The 23,268-nt window shown below is 34.8% G+C and overlaps 1 protein-coding gene across 1 annotated transcript in view; it reads right to left on the bottom strand.

The window, feature by feature from the left end:
* Positions 1-7,405: 7,405 nt before the first annotated feature.
* Positions 7,406-23,268, bottom strand: part of SYT10 (synaptotagmin 10) — a 73,900-nt gene continuing 58,037 nt past the window's right edge. The window contains exons 4-7 of the mRNA XM_003813722.5: positions 21,667-21,787; positions 18,846-19,017; positions 16,332-16,461; positions 7,406-13,395 (exon numbers count right to left, since the gene is read on the bottom strand). Of these exons, the coding sequence (XP_003813770.1) occupies positions 13,324-13,395; positions 16,332-16,461; positions 18,846-19,017; positions 21,667-21,787 (495 nt within the window). The 3' untranslated portion in view covers positions 7,406-13,323. The remainder of the gene's footprint in view (positions 13,396-16,331; positions 16,462-18,845; positions 19,018-21,666; positions 21,788-23,268) is intronic.

The following is a 23,268-nucleotide window of genomic DNA, read 5'->3' as shown; positions in this document are numbered from 1 at the left end:
AACGCTATATCCTTTGCAGTCATCCTCAATCTTCTCATCTACTGCAACCCCAGGCAACCACAAATTTACACCCTGTCTCAATGGATTTGCCTATTCTGTATAAGGTATTTCATATAAATACAATCCTAAAAATATGTTGACTTTTGTAATCAGTTTCTTTCACTTAGCATAGTATTTTCAAGCTTTGCATGTTGTGGCATGTCCCAGTATTTTATTCTAAATAATATATTCCATTGCATGAATATACCATATTTGAGTTATCCATTCATCAGTTGTTGGGCATTTAGATTATTTCCTTTTTTTTTGACTATTATCAACAATGAAGGTATGAACATTCATGTACACCAGGAGTCCCCAACCCCCAGGGTACAGACTGGTACCAATTCATGACCTATTAGGAGCGAGGGTGCACAGCAAGAGGTGAGTAGCAGGCAAATGAGCATTGCTGCCTGAGCTCCACCTCCTGTCAGATCAGTGGCAGCATTAGATTCTCATAGGAGCTCAAACCTTATTGTTAACTGCACATGTGAGGGATCTAGGTTTCATCCTCCTTATGAGAGTCTAATGCCTGATGATTTGAGGTGAAACGGTTTCATCCTAAAACCATTCCCATCCCAGTCTGTGGAAAAATTGTTTTCCACGAAACCAGTCCCTGGTGCCAAAAAGATTAGGGAATGCTGATGTACACTTTATTTGGTGGACATATGTTTTTATTTCTCGAAGTTATATATTTAGGAGTGGAATTGCTGGTCATATGTAACTTTATGTGTAACATTCCTACCAACAATTTATGAGGTTTCAAATTTCCCCATATAGATGTCAATGCTTGTTATTATCTTTTTAATTATAGGCATTTTAGTGATTGTGAAGTAGCTACTCATTGTGGTTTTGATTTCCCTGGTGACTAATAATGCTGAACATCTTTTTATGTGCTTATTAGTCTTTTGTATCTTTTTTGGAGAAATGTCTTTTCAGATCTCTTACCCATTTTAAAATTGGATTCTTTGTCTTTTTATTATTGAATTACAGAGGTTCTTTGTATATCGAGACACAAGTCTCTAATAAGATATATGACTTATATATAATTTCTCCCATTTGATGGGATGTCTTTTCACTTTCTTGATGGTGTCCTTTGAAGCACAAATGATTTTAATTTTAATGAAGTCCAATTTATCTATTATTTCTTTGGAATTATCGCCAAATTCAAGGTCATGAAGATTTACGCTTATGTATCCTTCTAAGAGTTTTATCATTTTAGTTTTTACATTTAGGTCTTTGATTCACTTTGAATGAATTATTGTTTATGGTGTGAGGTAGGGGTCCAACTTCATTTATTTGGATGTGAATATCTAATTATCCTAGCATCATTTGTTGAAAAGATTATTGTTACCCTATTTAATTGTTTGACGCCCATGTTAAAAAATGATTGACCATAAATGTGAAAGTTTTTTCCTGAATTCTCAATTTTCTTCCATTGATTTATATGCCTATTCTTGTTCTATTATCAGTCTTTATTCTCTTGCTCTTTCAAAGTAGTTTATGTGCAGTTTTTGTTTGCAGTGACACAATATTCTTTAGAGATTTAAAAAAAATTGTATAAAGGTATAACTATACATATTCTTTAGGGGAGTGTTTTCAGTCAACATTTTCTAAGATTTATTAAGAGTTTAAATTAAGGCCAGGCATGGTGGCTCATGCCTGTAATCCCAGCACTTTGAAAGGCTGAGGTGGGCGGATAACTTGAGGTCAAGAGTTTGAGACCAGCCTGGTGAACATGGAGAAACCCCATCTCTACTAAAAATACAAAAAATTAGCCAGGTGTGGTGGTGGACACCTATAATCCCAGGTACTCGGGAGGCTGAGGCAGGTGAATTGCTTGAACCCAGAAGGTGGAGGTTGTGGTGAGCCGGAATCGCACCACTGCACCCCAGCCTGGGTGACAGAGTGAGACTCCGTTTAAAAAAAAGAAAAAAGAAAAAAGAAAAAAAAAGAGTTTAAATTAAGATTTATCCATGTTGTAGGTAGAAATAATTAAGTGATTCCACTATTGTTTAATATTTTGTTGTTGAATATACCACACTTTCTTTATCCATCACTCTTTTTATTGGCATGTGAGTCATTTCTTCTCTCCCCTCCTTGATTTTGTGCAGTTTTCCTATTAAAATTTGGTATGTATCTCCTAATCCACATGGTTGAAGTTTTCTCTGGGTATAGACTTGGGAGTGGAATTGCTCCTTCCCATGTATGTGAAAGTTTAATAGATACTTCTAAATTGTTTTCTTAATATCACTCTCCTAATAGAAATGTATTAGAAAGTCTATTGGTTTACCACCTTTTTGGAGTTAGTGTTGTGAGACTTTGTGACATTGTCAATTAATATTATATATTGTTCTCATTATAACCCTGATTTGCATTTCCTTGATTCTTAATGAGATGGAGTACTTCTTTATGTGTTTGCTGCCCATAAGCATTCCCTCCTCTGTTAAAACCTTTCATGTTTTTTGCTTACTTTATACTGGGTTACTTAAGCTCTTCTTACTGATTTGTAAGATTTGTTTACATAACATGCTATGGACTCTTTGTTAGTTATATGAGTTGTTAATATCTTATCCTCAATTTGTAGCTTGTTTTCATCCTTTTTTTGTTTTTAAATTTTTTTTAATTTTTAATTTTTTAGAGATGGGGGTCTCAATCTGTTGCCCAGGCTGGAGTGCAGTGGCATGATCATAGCTCACTGCATCCTTCAACTGCTGGGCTCAAGCAATCCTCTCCTTAGCCTCCTGAGTAGCTGGGACTACAGGCCTAAGCCACCACATCTGGCTGCTTTTTTACTCTAAGTGTTTGTTTTGATAATGACAAGTTGTTTATTTAATGTAACAGTATTCATCGCCTTTTTCAATGTAGAACACATTTTGTGTCTTTAGCAACCATTTCCTCTTTCTAACTTATTTATACTTTACAATAGAATTTTGAAAAATTTAACTTGACATTTGAATGCCACTTGAAGTTGAATTTAGTATGTAGACTGAAAAGAGGATCATGTTTATATTTTTCCCATTTTTAAAACCTGCAGTTATTAAATAGTTCCATTGTTTTCTCACAGCTTAGTATAGCCCCTCTGTTATATATCTAATTTCCATATCTATGTGGCATGTTTTTACTCTGTCAATTTGCCTAACTTCATACTGTACCACACTGTTTTGATGACTGTAGCTTCAGGATAAGACGATTTTTTTTTTTCCTTAGGTGAAATCTCAACTCCTCTTCTTCATTTTCAGCAGAATGTCTGCTCATAGACCTTTGCTTTTCCATATGCATTTAAGAATCAGCTTGTTAGGTTCCATTAAAACAAAAACAAACGAACAGAAAAGTTGTTGCAGTTTTGATTAAAGTTGCTTTGAAACTCTGAGTTGTTTTGCAGTCCATTTGGAGGAAATTTAAATCTTTACTTTTGTGTGTTTCTATAATTGTCTTTGGTCAGTTCTAAGAAACTAGAAAGTTTTGGCCAGGTGTGCCTACTCCAAGGTCACAAAGATATCTTGCTTTTTCATCCAGAAGATTTATAGGCTTAAGATCCATTTAAGTGTGATGTAGATGAAGTTAATTTTTATGTATGATAAGAGGTAGGGGTCAAATTTTATTTTCTTATGGATTTCCAGTTGTTCCACTACCACTCTTTTTTCTTTTTAAGATCATGTAGGGTTTTTGAGTAAAAGTATGGGATGCTCAGAGATGCATTTTCTGGAGATGGAGCTGTATAGTGGAGAATGAGTGGCCTTTAAGAGAATCTAGAGATTTGTAAACCAATTAGCAAGATTTATAAAATGCAGAAAATAGGTTTCATGGACTGAGATATGGTAGTGGCAATGGGAGAGATTTTTTTTAATTGAGTATGATTAACAGGAGTCTATAGAACTTGAGCCTATTGACTAGGCTCCTTCTCTACTCTTCATTGCTTTTTTTTTTCTTTTTTTTCAGGTCAGGGTCAATTTGGCATTTATCCCCTTCTTAGTTACTTCATCTGCACAAACACCCATCTTATGGCTTTAAAAAATATCCCATCTATGGGTTCTTCCTATTAATGATGGGAATGAAATCAGTACAAAAACTAGTACCAACTATAGTTTTGCAGAATATTTTACATATTACAAGATGGCACATACATTAAGTGGTAGGTCAGGCAGAAATAACTAATCTCAATTTATAGATGAGTAGATTAAGTGTTAATGAGGTTTATATAACTTTCATCTTAGTGATTGATCTAAAGAGGCAAATTACCTTTAAATCTTATTTTGTTTCATAGTTTGAAGGCAACTAAAAAGCAACAGGTCATAAAATGTGCATGTAGTTTGAGGGCCAAAGACCTAGATTTGAGGTCCAGCTCCATAGTCTACTACAAGACCTTGGGCTTTCATTTGATCTCTGTTAACCATGATTAGCTTATCTGTTAAATGGGTGTGATGAAATCCACATGCCTTGTGATAAGAATTAAGAAACAGTATATGTGAAAGTATTTTAAAATTGTATCAGTATGAGTTGTTATATTTCATGCCTTGTAGAGAATAAAAACCCTGATTTAGGAATGATTTAGCCATATTTGCAAGGTTGTGCTCTGCCGTTAACTACAGGTGTATCCACTTAATCAATCTGAGCCTCAATTCCTCCATCTTTAAAATGTTCACAATAGGCCGGCGCAGTGGCTCACGCCTGTAATCCCAGCACTTTGGGAGGCCGAGGCGGGCAGATCACGAGGTCAGGAGATGGAGACCATCCTGGCTAACACTGTGAAACCCCGTCTCTACTGAAAATACAAAAAATTAGCCAGGCGTGGTGGCGGGCGCCTGTAGTCCCAGCTACACGGGAGGCTGAGGCAGGAGAATGGCGTGAACCCGGTAGGCAGAGTTTGCAGTGAGCCGAGATCACACCACTGCACTCCAGCCTGGGCGATAGAGCGAGACTCCGTCTCAAAAAAAAAAAAAAAATAGTCACAATAATACATCACAGACATTTTGTACACAGAGATTAGGAATATGAGAGGTAATGAGCACAGTGCTTGGTGCATAGCACGTATTCTGTATGTTTTAGGTGACCTGTCCAATAAAAAACAATTTCTCCTTTAATTCTCAACTCTAGCTTTCAATTTTAACTTCTGGTTGAGTTAACTTTGTACCTATTAGTGCTACATAAGTAAATAGCCTTGTTATTTACTAATTAGAGGTTGTTAGAGTTGTGTTCCTGGAAGCACCATTTACATAGACCACAGGCTGTTCTATTCCTCCTGGAGTTTGTGGCCTGTTTGTGCCTTGTGTTCTCGGTGTGATTTTTATCTATTAGCCCCTTCACTTTTTGGGTTGAGTTTCTGTTATTGACTCAGGTCTAGATTCCCATTTAAAGTAAGTTTTTTACTCATGTATGTTCTAAAATTAATAAAAAAATTACTTGCTCATAAAAATGCACACAACCTAATCAGACTCACTAAATGCATTCCTAGTGGGAATGAATTCATTTCTGTTCACATAATTTATACTCATAGTTGGAACTTGGATGATTTTTTTTCACTTGGAGAAATTTTTTTTTAAAATTCTAACTATAGCATGAAAATGGAAACTGCTTGTCAAGTGTCCTATTCGTGGTTTCTGTTTAGATTTTTGGTTTTATTCTCTGTGGACATTACCGGATACAACTTTACTCCCTTCTGTGTCACTGTACAAGTGGATAGAATCAAAACTATTCAAATTTAGCACAACAAGGGATTTTTAAGCAACAGCATAAATAATGGGTTATCCATGAAAAGGATTTTTTTCTGCTTCTTTCAGACACACTGGTGGGTGACAGTCGAAATCATCCTGGAAATTGCCAGGATAAGAACTTGTGCTTTTCAGGGGAAGATAATTTTGTTTAAACTTTGCTTTACATTTCGTCACACATATATTTCGATATGTACTTTTTACTTATACATATTGTATAAATGTCCTTTATAGATTATAACCTAATATTTTGACATCTGCTTTGAAGAATGATTAGTTTGAGATATGCGTATATGGAAAATTTATCTGCATTAAAAAACAAAATAAAAACCTCTAAAAATAAATAAGGAAGAAAATCCTAATGGAAGAATGGGAAAAGACTTAATGAAATCCAAATTGCCAATCATTATGTAAAATATGACCAATCCCTCTAGAAAAAAAGGAAATAGAAATTAAAACTTTTTTTCATGTTCAAATTGGCAGATTCAAATAATAATGGCAATTGTGGATGAGGGTACTTGGAAGCTCTCATATATTGTTAGTGGGAATATAAATTTTAAACCAGTGTGAATATGATCACTTCCTGGGGAGAAATTTGGGAATACTACTAAGAAAATTTTTAAAAGTGGCAACCTGGCTACTTTTTTAAAACAGCAACTTAGATTTCATTCAGGCTCTTCATACTGTTTGAATATAGGGATTTCAACAAGGCCAGACAGGTCAGGTCATTGAGTTTTTATCCTGCCTCATTCTGGGACGAGGCATATATATATATGTATTTTTTGTTTGTTTGTTTCTTTTTTTGAGATGGAGTTTCACTCTTTGCTCTTGTTGCCCAGGCTGGAGTACAGTGGTGCAATCTTGGCTCACTGCAACCTCTGCCTCCTGGGTTCAAGTGATTCTCCTGCCTCAGCCTCCCAAGTAGCTGGGAATACAGGCATCCACCACCATGCCTGGCTAATCTTTTGTAGTTTTAGTAGAGATGGGGTTTCACCATGTTGGCCAGGCTGGTCTTGAACTCCTGACCTCAGATGATCCACCTGCCTAGCCTCCCAAAGTGCTGGGATTACAGGCATGAGCTACCACGCCTGGCCTTACATATATATATAATTTTAAATAAACAATGACTGTAGGTACAGAACATCTGATTTGCAAACAGTTATGATTTTCTTTGAGTCAGTGCCTTGTTTACTGTCTAAAACTAGTAGCTATGCCTGTACTCTTGACGAAAATATTTTGAAAATTGGAGGCAAAGCACAAGAAGACAAATGACCCAGCAAAATATCTGATACACCCCAACTGCTGAATCACCTGCTAAGGTATTTCTAGGGGCTTGGAATTTTTTTGGGGGGGTAAAACAAATTTAGCTAATGTGTGTCAATGGCATTTGCCGCTTTTAACACTTGACTCATGCTTGTTTCATTGCTTCTTGTGGAAATAATCAAAAAATTTAAAGAATAATTTTGTGATAAAAATGGAATATATTACAGAAGACCTTTAACATATATTCAGTGCCTGAATTATTGGATTATTGATAAATATGTCATTCTGCACTACTAATGAGTGCCACAAATAATGTCTATTAAAGAAAACCTTAATAATATAAAGGTCACAAAATTAAATCTGGAAAAGATATTTTCTATAAACACAGACAAAAATAATTTATAATCACTTTATTTCTTTTTCAAAGTACATATGAAACAGAGTAAAATTATATTTCAAATGCTTTCCATTTTCTTTTACAAAAGTAATCATAAACTGTATACTTCATAACAGCTTTGAGGTTTAATTGTTACATAATTCATCTGAACCTGACAAATATAGTCACACATTCTAAAGAAGACATTGTAAAAATACTGCATTGTGTAACATCTTTTAAAGGTGGTTGCAAAAACATTTGTTCTAAGTAATACAATTATATGCTGTCAAGTTTCACAAATGACTGTTTACCATGTACAAAAGCCAGAAACACGAATTTCAAAAGATTTTAAAATTTCTGTTCTATAATATGGAAATCAAAGATATTGATTTGAACAATGGCCAAATATTAAATCACAAAATTCAGCTGAAGTCACCTTATGAACAAAGACTAAAGGTACAAACAAATCAGATATAATGGATCCAAATAATTTGATGTCATATGTGAAATGGTGAATTTTAGTGGTTCCTGGCAGTTTAGAATAATTGGCAATATCTTGGACTATTCGTTAGTGGACTCATCACATTTACAATGTGAGGCAGTTCTTTTCGACTTTGACTTCTTTTTCCTGAAATAAAGGTTTTGCTTCATTGTCCATAATTTCTCCATATTTTGCAGGTGAATCCAATCACTTCTTTCCGTTGGAAAGGTCAATAACAAGTTAATGTGAATGGCACCACTTGGGCTGGACTTTTTGTCTATAAAACAAACTATAAATGCAAATATTTTGTATATTAGAGTTGGTCTACCTGCTTCTTATTTATACAGTGATAAAATTTATGAAGCTATTCACACTGGAGATTACTATGTTCTTTAAGTGGAAAGCTTCAAGGGCATTTTAAAAGAAAAACAAAAATTATAATGAAACTCACAAAATGATCTATATAAATATAAATAGAACAAATCATGCAATTTTTGTACAGAATAATTTAATGACCAGTTTGTACATAACCTAGGGATTATAGGTTGTTTTGGGTCCACCAACTTTATTCCATGGAAAAATCATAGCCGAATATAATTCATATATTGATGCTCAGATTAGGACAATTTAAAAAAAAACAATTTTGAAAGAGATGATGAAATAAACATCTGAAATGCATTAACCTTCCAACATTGAGATTGATTTCTCTTAACACTTTTGGCTTATATCTATAATATTCATTAATATCTAATAAATTATTTTTGAGGGAACAAAAACATGAAATTGAATAACTGAAATCCACCACACTGTGCAGTAAATAAGGGGATCTGTATACATATAACAGATTACTCTTACAGCAAAATTTCAGGAGAAAGTGGCTTATTTTTACCCTATGCCTGACAAGATCAGGCATAACTTTGCTCTTTGGAGAGGGCTCTCATGGTACAGGTGAGTTTAGAAGAAATTATTGTCAGTTTGAGATAAAAATATTTCCATACAAATGTATCTATCAATAGCAAGTCATTTCTAGTGTCTCAGCATAGAATCATCGTAATAATTCCTCCTGGCAGGTATATGTTTAAATCATTTCAGGCATGAAAAAGGCTACCCTTTCTCTTAAAAGTTGTCTACTTATTTTTCAATCACCACTTCTAGTATTCAAAATGTTTGCATTCAGTAAACTGTTAAGTCACACTTCCACTTCAGCCTTTAATTTAGTGCTTGATTTTTCTAAGTCTCTGTAGCATGATGTTGTTGTGCCACCGAATCATACCCTGCTTTCTTATGATGAACAGGATGAAAGTGAAAATAACCTTTTACTTTGATGAGAAGACACTTGAACTGAGTATTAATTAACTGCCACTGTTCAAATACACATCTTTTTGGTTAACTGTTAATGGTAGATGACAACTAATTACTAATACATCTTTTATTAAATTACCGTTCACTTTAATTAACAGAATATTGAGTAATAAAACATAAAATTCTTACCTAAAAGGGTGTCACTGAATAATGTATTGGAAACAACATTTAGTTTAATTAGCTGTTTCTCATATAAAATATAAACTCATTCTTTTCTTCGAAATAATGGGTCTTTACAGCAGGTTCAGATGAATCATATCCTGAGCCATGTCACTGAGTTAACGATTAAATCCTCTGTCATAGGTTTTTTGGGAACAATATTAAATCATATACATTTCTCTAAAAGTTAAAACACATGTCTTTTGATTTTGCATCTCAATATCATATTTCCATATGCTTTAACTTCTTTGCTCAACTGTCATTTAATTATTTTACTTTCATTCTTTGAATCATTTCTCATTGACACCAATACATTTTTAGCCTAAAGTTTATAAAAATTTAGATCAAGTAGTGTACCTCAAAACAACTAGAGTAGCTTCAAGAACAAGTGAAGAAAAGTCTGCATTTTCTTTTTATTTAGTAGAGGTCAAATGATGTTCTCAAATCCTTAACAACTCCAGGTGTTTTTTATTATCAGGCAATTAAATTACCTGGTAAGTATTACAACTAAGGTGGCAAAAAAAAATCAGACTAAATTCTATAAAAATATACGTTCTTAAATAATTTCAAGTACTCTTTTTGAGGAGGTAAAGAAATTACCGCACGTTCAATGTTAAGATTTAGTGTTCCTTTATTTGTAATAGTCTTTGGCTCTTTTGGTAACTGATCCTCGAATAAGTTACATATTTTTTTATGGATGGTAAAAGTTGACCACAGGTTTGGAAGTTTGGCTTTTTCAATTTTCTAGTAATTAATCTTTAAATGAATTCTTTAGGAGATTGATAGCTCTTTATTGAGTTGCAAAATTTTAAAATAATAAACATTAGAGGAGAATAAACACAGTTGGGAATGTCAATTAAATATCACCACCAAATAGGTTCAAATATATTTGCTTTTATTTATCAAAAACCTGAGTCAGTATTGATCAGTTGTGATCTCCCTGCAGTAACTACAACGTGCACACACTTCCCAAAACTGCATAAGAAAGTGAGTGCTTGGCTCTGCTTTCCTGTCTTTATTCCCCTAGCACTAGTCCTCATGATATTTGTTGCTGAACTGTGAATATATTCAATATGGAAATTTTTACATGTTAAATGAAGTATCAGAAACACAGGGTTGGCCTGACAAAAACAATTGTTGGGAAAAATATTATTCGGAAACCAGTGTGAAAAAAACAATGTTCTGAGTTTTATGAAAAGATATACTCCACAAACATGAGTGTTCTTTTCATATTCAATTCCCTCATCGCCCGATTGCCTGGTTAATCGGTTAAAAACAACAACAAATCCCTCCCCTAAAACTAAAGAGAATATCAATGTTATAATGCTAATGAATCAACCCTTACTCTTTTTTTTCCTAGACTGATATTTGGTAAGTCCCCGAAGAAGTCCCTGAAATTAGATGTTCATTATATACCTGAACTGCAACTTCATAATGTGTCAGTACTGTCATTAAAATGTGATGTCCCACACAAATGAGAGGGGATTTGTAATATCAAACCTTATTTTAAATACTGAAACTGAAAATATTTCATCTTCAATTACAAGCAGAAAGATGGTAAGTTATGTGTATATGAATGTGTGGGCTGTGTAGAGTAAGGCTGTGTTGTATTAAAAGTGTTAGGATTACATTTTAATAATATGAACTGTCATTTTTAACAATCATGCCTTATTAATCTGAGCATAAACCTACCTCCTGAATTACATGAAAGATGAGTTGTGGTGAATTTCCTCTCACTGATCTCTTTCTCAGGATTAACACATATCCTTGCATGATGAGTTTATTCTAACTTCAAGGAAACATTTAAAAAATTCTTTTAAAACTTATTTTAATCTACAATTCCCATATTAGAGTCTTCTGATTGGCCAGTGGTTCACATTTTTTCATCACAAGCATTGGCTTTTTCTCCTTAGGGAGTAAAGAAAAGAGAGTTTCTAAGAATCAACAAAAAGTCCTTAAAATGTGTTTTTGGGTGAAAATAATTATACTCACTTAGGAAACGTAATTGCTAATTTACTTGAAGCTGCAGTTATATCTACTAATAAAACAATTGTCTCCAAAAATGTCATTCTATTAATAGTATAACTTTTTGTCTTCCTATTTGAAAAGTTTTATTTCCCAATAAAACAAATAATTTCAAAATGCAAGTGTCATCTTTCATTTTACCTATAGCAAATAATTCTTTTAGGCTCGACAAGGTAGCCAAATGTTTCCAAACAGCTTTCTTCTATTATTTTCAATGAGAAAATGTTAGCTAGGAGTACCTGTTTTCCTTAGGGTGGTATAAGCATTTTTGAAAAATCTGAGGCAGAACTGTGTTTGCCTTTAAAATGGTAATGTGCAAAATATTTACCTCTTAATTAACAGTAATGCCATCACTATAAGAGATGTCAACAAAATTTCAAGGCTTTTAAAACTTTTTTTTAATATTTAGAAATAATGGGATTTTACAAAAATAAAAATTTCATAACCGCTGATAAAATTTTCTCATCCAGGTAAATATGTTTTTATTTTCTTGCCTCTTTTTTTAAAAAAACCACCAATTTTGAAATAAGCTTGAAATATATACTATCTATACCACACATCTTAAAAGTAAGGTTGGGGTAATTCAGTATAGATACCTTCCAACAGGGCCTGAAAATGGGACAAAATATGTTGACCTGACTTAAAAGAAAGTTCTGTCTTGTAAAAACACTTGCATAGTTTTTACATGTAGTGGCCTGAACCTTGATCCTTATGAAGGCAAATGCCTTTCATGCAAGGACTGGAGGCCTGGGCCTTTAGAATTAATTTGTTTATTATTATTAAGCATTGAAGTTGTATTATTAATATTTATAGTATATTTCTATATGTTGCTGAAAATAAATCATCCTTTCTTTAAGAAAATACTGAATTCCAATGATGAGCTTCTGACTGGGTTTAAGAGTCACCATTACTGTGTACAATCTAAACGGTGATGAACACAGACAGTGTTGTTGTTCCTTTGGTGTCTGTTAGTATGGTCTATCAGAAATACAGGATCTATATGATAGCTTCAAGTCACAAAAAATACACGTCACAAAAAAATACATGTCACAGTACTTGAGAACCTTACAAACACTTAAAAAATTAACTTCTGATTCTGTTCACTTAGAAATACTAATGCTACATTTGAGATGAAGATTATTAGAATTTTAAAAATATCAGTTGAACAGTGCAACAGATATTTGAGCTAACGTTACAGTAAAACAGTGTAAAATGGTAGCCACAATGGCTCAGCCTCCGTTTTTCAGCCAATAAGTATTACTTCTTAAATTTATATTCAAAATGATTCTTTAAATTTACAGCTTTGTCTGTGTATTTTAAAGAACAAGCTTGAGAGACAAGTTTTGAGTTTAGCAGAGCCAAACCTCACCAAGAAAGTAATTTTCTGAGAATGAAAGAAAAGTATTATCAGATAAGTAACATTAATTTGATTGCGCAAGGATTTAATGTTGTGTAAGTTAAGTTCAAAATCTCCTTTTAAGTTTATACAGAACCACGTGCACAACTAGAAATGAACACAGTATAACAAAATCAAACCCATACATATATGACATGTGCTACTTTATACAATAGCAGCATAAACTATATTTAATTTTAGGTAAGTATGAACTGTTTAAAAAAACATTTCATATGCAAAGAATTACAACATAGTAAAACACTCTTTGTGCTAACAGGCATTTGATACGAAGGATAAAATGCCTTATGCAACTAAGGACTATATGTATTCAAGTAAAATGTATTGGTGTTCAAAGTTAAAAAATCAACAATAAAAGCAAATAAAAAAGTGCACATCAAGTTTGTTCATTAGTACGGATATATTTTAAATGAGGAAACCAAACCTTCCACTTTTTTTCTGATTCAATGAGCACGTGATCCTAGATGCTTAATATCATGGTCTCATTTTGGAGGCATTATGGTGTGGAAGGTGGTTTAGGAGAAGGGCAGGATCCTTGACTATCAAAACTGGTCGCCCGGCCAGGTAACTGAAAGACAAAAATTTCATAATGTATGATCTAGTACAGAAATAGAACACAGTGGTTAGTTGTTGCTCCCTTTTAATAGTGAATATTCAACCATAATATGCGAATCTCTGAAGAAAGGAAATACATAACTCCCTTTGCCCTTCAGAACTTACCTTCTCTGCTACAATGAAGGGACATGGATGTCTCATAGAATGTAGGCAGAGCATGGTACACAGATGTACATGGAGCAGCCCTGGGTAAACAACTATTTATGACTGCAGAATAATTTCAAATTTTACAACAGGGTTTTAGCTCTTTTCTATAAAAAATAAATGGTTTACTTTAGTAAACCATTCATCTCGGCTCACTGCAACCTCTGCCTCCTGGGTTTAAGCGATTCTCTTGCCTCAGCCTCCCGAGTAGCTTGGATTACAGGCGCCTGCCACCACGCCCGGCTAATTTTTGTATTTTTAGTAGAGATCGGGTTTCACCATGTTGGCCAGGCTGGTTTACTTTAGTGAGGGGCGATTTCTAGGAAAGAGCAGTAAGAGGTTCTAAACACAAGAGACTGCATTCCACTTGCTTTAAGGCAGGAGGTGATCATGGAGGCAGTTAATGAGATGAGAACTGCGTTTGGCAGATGGGATCCCCAAGTGACAGAGATACTTTCTCACAATCCTTAAATGCCTGTATGTATTTAAAAAGTTTAATTACAACAAAACAAATGATTATCTAGATAAAAGGAACCTGATTTTCTTTTTCTTTTCTTTTCTTTTTTTTTTTTTTTGAGATGGAGTCTCACTGTTGTTGCCCAGGCTGGAGTGTAGTGGTGAGATCTCAGCTCACTGCAACCTCCGCCTCCTGGGTTTAAGCAATTCTCCTGCCTCAGCCTCCCAAGTAGCTTGGATTACAGGCGCCTGCCACCAAGCCCGGCTAATTTTTGTATTTTTAGTAGAGACGGGGTTTCACCATGTTGGCCAGGCTGGTCTTGAACTCCTGACCTCAAGTGATCCACCCGCCTCAGCCTCCCAAAGTGCTGGGATTACAGGCGTGAGCCACCGCACCCGGTGGAGGAACCCGATTTTCTACATGATACTTTAGTCTTTGTTGTACCAATGGACACAACTCTCAAATAACTGTTCCCTTCTCATATTTATGCTTTCTGTGACAATAACATATATAATTATATACTTATTTTTCCTATAATGCACAATCCAGCTAGTTCTTAGGTCCCTAGTCCGTATATTCTGTTTGACTAGTGAATGTAGGAGCAGGGGTTAAAAGGAGCTATTTTGCTGGAGAATGTACATTTACACAATCTTGTTCTCAATAACTATCTGGGATCTTTTTCTGATGACTATATTGTAGCTTATCTTCCTGTATATTCAGTTATGACAAAAAAGTGTCTACACATTCTCAAACACAAACATGTGCCTATTACACAATTCCCCTTCATCAGAGAAATGTAAAGCTGCTTACTAAGCACTAATAAATAATTAATATGCCTTGGGTCATAAAGCACCTTTCTCTCATTCCTTGAGAGTTCTTGCTCACATTATCTCACTTCTCCCTGCATCATCCCTGTGAAGCCGGTAGAGGCATGCAGTTCTATTTTTGTTAAATATGGAGAAGTGTAGTTGGAGACGGAGTGAACAGGCTGCTCAGAAGTAGACAGCCAGAGAAACAAAATTAGAATCCACCTCTCCATTCAGAGTGAGTTCCTGCCCAACATGGCTTTACTCTCCTTTTTAGATTTTTAGAATTAATGTTCACTTTTCATACTTAAGAAAAGATCAGAACCAGGAAAAGAATACTAATTATACAATAAGCAGTAAAGTGTACTTTAGACAACATCCACTGTTAAAACAAATAATAACTTTCCAAGCCGTGAGCTACTCAGAGAATACACGTCTATACTTATAAAGTTCTAGGGGAAAACACCAAGTGACTGGGTATCTGTGTGTGTGTGTGTGTGTGTGTGTGTGTGTGTTTGTAGATGCATTTGTGTGTGTGTGTCTGTCTTTTATGATTTATACTAAATTATGAAGTCAGATAAAGACGACGCATTCACATATAAACAGATATTGACGATGACAGTTCACCTGTGTGAGCATGCAATGCTCATTTGGTGTTCATCCTATTTCCCTTAACATGTCCTGAGTAACAAAGCCAAGGTCACTTTTTTTGTGACTAAACTGAGATTAGAACCTCGTCCCACTGATATTTAGTCAATGGGATACTGCACAGCCTCTCCCATTCAATCCAGTCCCTAGTGCCAGAACAAGAAGCACTAAGCACTTAATATTCATCATTTCTTTAGTTTTACTCTGAGTTTACCACTATTTCAGAGTCATAGCAGAAACACAGAGGGTAAAGTAACTTGCCCGAGGTTTCACAATAAGCAGTCACACAGCAGAGCCAGGCCTTGAACTCGACTAAACTGACACCTCAATATTTTAAAAACCTGTGGGCAGTTTTACTTCCTGACCAGAGCTGAGGGAGACATATCTTTCCCCTTATGCAGAAAAGTTATATTAGGTGACAGCACCTTTATTTAGGGATTGTGGAACACTTTAGGTAAGGTGGCTGTTTTTTACGGAAGAGAAGGACAAAAATGCAGTTTCCAGTTAGTAATAAACTTATTAGATTGCTCCAGCACTCACTGATGTAAGTTTTCAGGCTATGCAAAAAAAAAAAAAAAAAAAGAGACTTGCAAATGGCTTACTGTCCAAAAGAATATGAAGCCCAGAAAATGTAGTGTTTTTTAAAATCCAGGAAGGCACACAGAACTTTGAATATTAAATGTTAGAGAATGTGGGACAAAAGCAAGAACAATCTTTTCTATTTTTTTTTAACAAGGGTGAATACATAAAATATCAGATAAAGGTTAGCAAATAAATAATATTTAAGCAAAAGAGACAACAAAAAGAGCAGACGTAAGGAACTCACAAGCTTACCTCCAGCAATGGGTGCCAGTGTGTTATTGGTTTTCGATGATAGGCCAGCATTTCATTCCAGTGGTCTCGCCCAAGACCCTCAGCGTCCAGTCCTGTTCTGCACACTCCTATGACCTCATTGTGTCCTACCCTATGATTTGTGGGATATTATATTTTCATTTCCAACATTCAAAGATAAAGGGGGTTTCACAAATCTTAGTAGAATTTTAAAAATATGATTAAAACATTAGATTCTGTAATTTTGCAGATTATGCTACTTCAGACCGAATGAAATCTCTTAAGTAAATCAACATTTACTAAACAGTATCAACATTCAAAAAATGAATGTGTATAAGAGGCACACACAAACCATTTCAGTGCTTTGTAGTTTAAGCACATTTCATCATAATAAAAATGGCATGAATGAGAAATAGCAGTAGGTCTTTACCTATATGATGAGTGTCTTTCTTGGAAGCAGTCTTATTTAATACAAGTGATGTAAAACAAATCTTGTTCTTTCCACAAAGCTTAATGTTTTATAACGATGTTTAGATTTCTCACCAAGAAATACAGTACCAATTTTCTTTAATTGACTCTAAATGATACCTCAGTGTGTTACCACTTGTATTACAATTAAATAGGGCAGGATTATGTTCAGTTGCATGGCATGTGATTTATTTTTGCATAACAGAAAACATAGTGGACAGCATTTGTATATTCTATTCAGGTCCTGCTTTCATAGCAATGAATCAAGATGATAATAATAACAGTTAATATTTTTGAGAGCTTATTATGTGCCAGTGTTCTAGGTAGTTTAAATGTACTGACCCAATTAATTCTCCCACCATGACCATGAATATCATTATTATCATTCTCTCATTTTATGAATAAACTAAATGCCCAGAAGATTAGGAGCTGGCCTGACTTTACACACTTAGTAAGAGGCAGAGACAGGAGCTGAATCAAAGGAGTTGTTGGCTCAAGAGCACTTGTGGTTAAGTTGCTTCTCAAGAATGGAATGTCATTGAAAGGAGTTTCAATTTTGACAGACATCTCCAAAGATACTTTTGAGATGATTTTAGAACAATTTCATTACTTTTTTTCCATCATTGATGTAGATATGTATATGTAGTATTATTTTCTTTAATATGAAATTTCCCAAACAAGCATGTTTTTAGGTACAAAAATTTTGTCTTCCTGTGTATATCTTGTTAGCATCCATTTCCCTAAAATTGCCCGAGTGACAAATGCTCAGTTGTATCTACCTACACTTATTGCTGTGAGAAATCAATAGGGGTAATTGGCAAAGCAGAATAGGGCCCCTGATGAAAACATCTGCAACTTTTTTAGTTTGAAATTTCAATGGATTCAAGAGTTCGCTCTCTCTTTCTAAATAGTAGTCACAAGTTAAAATTTTTTAAAAATTATAAATTCATTTCTAGTAGACAGTGCTTGCAAATGTTATTTTTCAGTGTTTTCTCCCCCTAGCTCTAAGCCAGAGGAGAGCACATTAATATCTCTCAGTTACAGGGTCCTGGTGATGATACTATAAAATGGACACTTAGCGTGTGTTTGTGCGTTTTAGAACAAAATAAATATACTAAGGTACTGTTTATGTGCTGATAATTTTGTAGGTTAAAAACACAAGTATTCATTTCCAAAGATTTTATAAATATAAAGGGCAAAATAATAAGAGAAAGTATATAGTAAGGCCCAAATAAGAGACATAAACCACTGATGGGACAAGAGTTCAGAGGAAGAAGAGGATTGGTCAGCAAAGCAAGACTTACAGAGGTGCTGACATAAGCCAGGCTGTGGGGTGTTGGTGGGACATGATACACAAAGCTGGAGGACAGTCCAGGCAACGGGGAGAGTGGGAGGGCAAAGGTAAGAGCTGCAGTGGGAAGGATCTTCAGAGCTGCATAGGGGAGGTTGCAATGTTTTCATGAAAGCAGGAGTGACTCAAAGAGTGTGATCTGGAAGAACTATCCATAAAGCAATGCTTTAAGATTGATGTGAAGGCATCAAAGCTGTATCCTTATGACTACTTATTCACTTTCCACTCTTACTCCTCGTTGTTCACAGTTCTATATGATGCTTAAGTTTTACAAATGGGAAAAGTGATTCTCAAAGTGATTATGTAACATGTCCTCTCATGCAGCTAGTTAATGATAGAACTCGGGTAAGCATCATGATATTCATATTCCAGCCTAGTTGGTAAAACAAATTCTGTTGATTATAATCTCTGTTGTTACTATAAAAAGACTCCACAATAGTGCTTTCTTGAATATGTTCTATACTACTTTTGGACCCATTCTTTCACCAGTCCCCGGTGAATTTTAATTTAAAGATGACTTCTTTTGGAAATGAAAATTCAGAACTATAACACAGAAAACAATGAATTTTCAAGGAATCATTATTCCCTCCTCCAATTTAAATTAAAACTGTTGTGGCAGTAAATGACCTGAAAAGCTAAGTTTGGCCTGCGCATGACTAGACATGGCTGCTCTTCAGTGAGAAGAGAGATACACATACCTATCGTAATCCATGACCGCAATGGAGAGGCTGACCTGGTCCACGTTCTCTGGAGGGATGTCAAAAATAATGGCCTCATTGTACACAGGGTTTAGAGTGTTTTTCTTTGTAGTTGTTTTCCTCTTTTTTAATCTTCGACCTTCACACATCAGGGACACTTTGACATAAGGATCTAGGAATAAGAAGATAACTTTATTAAAATAAAAGTAATAGTACAAAGCATAAATAAAACTGCAGTTTATTTTTACTAAATAAGACCTATAGTACTAAGGCCTATATTAAGACCTTTAGTATTACCAATTTTAAATTTGTCTCCAAAAAAAAAGAGTAATTGTAGTAAGGTTAGTTTCTTTCAAAATGGTCTAGAGTAAGAAGATCAAAACTTGTGAAAGACTTAGCAACTCTGTACCTAGACAGATAGAGATGATCACAATAAGCAGAAATTAGAAAGCAAAAGCTATACTTGGAATTTTCTTCAATTACTGGAAAAGGACCTAAAATTAAAAATATCATTTGCTTGATAAGGAACTTGGATGGAAAAAAATGATACTTACAAGTGATTTATTGCATGCACAACAGTAAATGATAAAAGGGGGGATATTTGGTTTAAAGATGGCCACACAAAAAGAAGCCTCCTGATATGACATTGTCTACATCATGCCAATTACGGGGGAAAAATTTAGTTGGGCTACATTTTTACAGGCCAAGGGGATCAGATAATTGTTGACAAGTTCTGCTACAGCTGACTTGACATCTATCCTATTACCCTTACCATCTTAAATTGTAAAATTGCTATAGTATTATAGAACATTATACGATGGTTATACAAAATTTCCAACAAGCCTTACTTTTGCACCTTTTATTCAAAGCAGGCACGGTTTTGGGAGGTGATACTGACATTGGGTTGAGTACACTAGATAGTTAAACAATCAGTGTTTGCTATCAATTTTTTTTCATTCTGACCATCCTCTAACTGTAGCACCAATATTTCTTTTTTCCTATTTCCATAGTAATACATTTTATTTCCATAGAATAAACCAAAATGATGGCAATATTAATTTATTTGAGCATGTGAATACTTCTTAGACTCTTGAAATATGTATCTGTGTATTTCCAAAGTATTCCCATCAAGAAGCAAGGTATTCGTGGCTGGAAATAGGGTATGTAGAGGAAAACAAGATAACAGGGTCATGTTAATGTCTGTTTCTTATTTATTTTTAAATTTTTAAATAATATGAAGTATGTCCTAAGGAGAAGCTCATTTCTGTGATACAGCTTTGTGTTTGAGCCCACAGGCCTAGGCCTTCTAATGAACAGTGAGAATGAGAGGCATAGATTACCCTTTGTAACTCCCGTCACGTCTCTGACTACATTTCTCTGCTTGTGACAAGGATAATTTACTGGCTCTTTGGTTGATTCACAACCCTGTTGTGAGGATTAATGAGGAGGTGCTCTCAAAGCATGCGCTCCTCCGATGAAAAGTTTCATATAAATAAAATGTAATCTTGCACTTAATTATAACTTTGATGTTGTTTTCTTGTCTCAAAATTTGATCTCTTTTCATACATAGTAAAAAGGAGTAGAATAAACAATTTGCAGAGTACACTGTTTATCTTAAATTCTTCAACATTTACTGACCCAAGACTTTTTCACCAAAATTAATGTAGAATTTACTTGTTCTACTTTCACATACACACTATGTATCGCAAATTTTAAAAAGCGAACATCATGACATAGCTCAAAAATCCATGATAGACAGATATACAATAAGTAGTGTCTCTCTCATTTGTCTTCATCCCTCTTCATCCCTTAGTTTTTGTATATCACTTCAGTATTTTTAATACAGATATTAGCAATATGAATATATATTCCAAATTTCCCCATTCTTACACAGAAGGGTGCATAATATTCATGTTAATTTTTTACCTCCTTTTTAAAATTCACTTGTACATCCTGGAGCTATTTCCACACCAGAACTTACAGTTCTCTTATGTTTTTTTGTGATGCAAATTTAGGTTTTGTTGTTGTTCTGCAAAACCACAAATTATAGATCTTCCCCAAATGTCATCCTTTATTTCCACCACTATTTCTTATTTCTGTTTACTACAACAAATACCTACCAGTCTCCCTACTGTTCCCTTATCATTTTTCTTCCACAGAGCTGTGCCAGTGTTTATGTATTAAATTCTAAGTAATTACCCAGAACTGCAGTGAATTAAATAAAGGGATGAAGAAGCATGATGTATCTTTATCTTTTTATCAAAGTTAGCACAATAAGAATTTCCTTCAAGAATTTCTTTCAGAATCTTCAAGAAGCATTAATTTATTTTATTATTTATTTCAGACCCTACAGATGCACAAATTTTTAGTAAGGTGGAAAAAATGCAAATGCAAATGGTAGTCGTGGAACATGGCTATTTCTCTGCAGATCAGGTGAGGGGAATAAATTCAGACTAAACATATCTTCACATGGCCTCACTCATCGCTTAAGCCTAAGAATCTTCCTTTATAAACAACTGACTAGCTGAAAGTAGGGGAGTAGATGGTAAATTATGTATTGTTGAGACAGTACTAAATTGGTAGTGGAAGAAATAGAAACAAGAACCCAAATTCAGATCTATTTGATAGCACCTTTTAAAAATTTCATAATGATAACATATATAAAAGAGATGAATTGGAACATTTAAATTTGTAATCTTTTTTTTTCTTTTGTAGTACTCCCATTATAGACAAATAATTCAGTAGTCATGTATCATTTTTAGACACATGAAATATTTCATTTGAGATTGTGCCCTTGGTCCTATGGCCATTGTGTACATACCTGATGAGCCAGTAATATCCATCGCCTTCAGATTTCTGCACTTAATGACTGTCAATGTCATACGCCCAGCCGTCGGCAAGTAACAAAGGGAAAACATGATTTCACCCAGGTCTATACTTTCCTAGAAAGGCAATTGGCATGTTAGCAATTTCAAACATTGAAGGGTGAAAACCAAAAATAATGAAAGATGTTGAATACAAAATCATTTTAGTAGAATACTGGAATGTCATTTTAAATTGTTTTATTGAGGATAATACAGATAACATTGCAAGAAAGCTATTCTGAATGCAGTAAGCAAAAAGAGTGTATCCTAGTTGCTTATTTGCTATCTCCACTTGTATTTACAACAAGAATCTCAAACAACATAGTCAAAACCAGACTACTGATTCCACCCATGCCCCATCATCTTCCAAAACTGATTCTTCTGTCAGTGTTTCCGCAATCAACAAACGGCATCATAATTCACCCAAAGGCTGAAGCCAAAAACCCAGTAGTGACTATTATTCTTTTATCCTCACCCTATGAGCAACCCATGGGCAAGTCCTGTCTACACTATCTACAAAATATATCCCAAATCAATGACTTTCTTTTCAGCTCTACTACTGCCATTCAAGCCACCATCACCACTTGCCAGGATTACTTCACTAGCCTCTAAAACAAAATTCTCATTCCAGAAGTTAATCTTCACACAGCAAGGTGATCATTTATGAAATGCAAATCTCTTGCTTAAAACTGTTTAAGGGATCACAACTGTAGTGGAATAAAATCCAAACTCCTTACCCTGGCATGTAAGTGGAATAACTTCAAGTCCTGGTGTGCCTGGGACATTCCTGGTTTATACGTATTATTATGGTGTAATTATTAAAAACATCCCCGTCCACATTTGTTTCTTGAGACAGAGTCTCGCTCTGTTGCCCAGGCTGGAGTGCAGTGGTATGACCTCAGCTCACTGCAGCCTCCGCCTCTGTTCAAGCAATTCTCCTGTCTCAGCCAACTGAGTAGCTGGGATTACAGGCATGCAACACCACACCTGGCTAATTTTTGTATTTTTAGTTTCGACTGTTGGCCAGTCTGCTCTCAAACTCTTGACCTCAAGTGATGTGCCCACCTCAGCCTTCCAATCTGTCCACATTTAAATATGTCTTTGTTTGGCTAATACATTAGAACATCACACACATTAGGTTTATGTCATCTGGGCCCTACCTTTCTCTCTAACATTTTTTCATTCCTTTCCCCTCCAAGGTCTGATGCAGACACAAATGTCTTTCTGTGTGTGTGTGTGTGCATGTGTGTGTGTTACTCAAACAAATGAAGTTTGTTCCTGCTTTGGGGCCTCTGTGTGTTTTTTTTCCCTTTGACTAGTACTTCTTTCTCTTAAATCTTTATATGGCTGACTTCTTACCATGCAGAACTCAACTCAAACAGCATCTCTGCAGTGGGGTCTTCTCCCATCATTCATTCTGAGACTGTACATCCTTCATATCCTATACTCACCTCACTCCCAGACCCTTCACATATTTTTGTAGTACTTATTGTCTGATATCATCTTTAAATTCTTTTTTGTTTTCCTGACTCCCAGATATAACACCCAGGAGAGCAGGG

The sequence above is a fragment of the Pan paniscus genome, chromosome 10 (assembly GCF_029289425.2).
Source record: "Pan paniscus chromosome 10, NHGRI_mPanPan1-v2.0_pri, whole genome shotgun sequence".
In the NCBI taxonomy this organism is placed as follows: domain Eukaryota; kingdom Metazoa; phylum Chordata; class Mammalia; order Primates; family Hominidae; genus Pan; species Pan paniscus.
The sequence above is the reverse complement of the archived record's forward strand: the minus strand, read 5'-3'. Positions and strand labels throughout refer to the sequence as shown.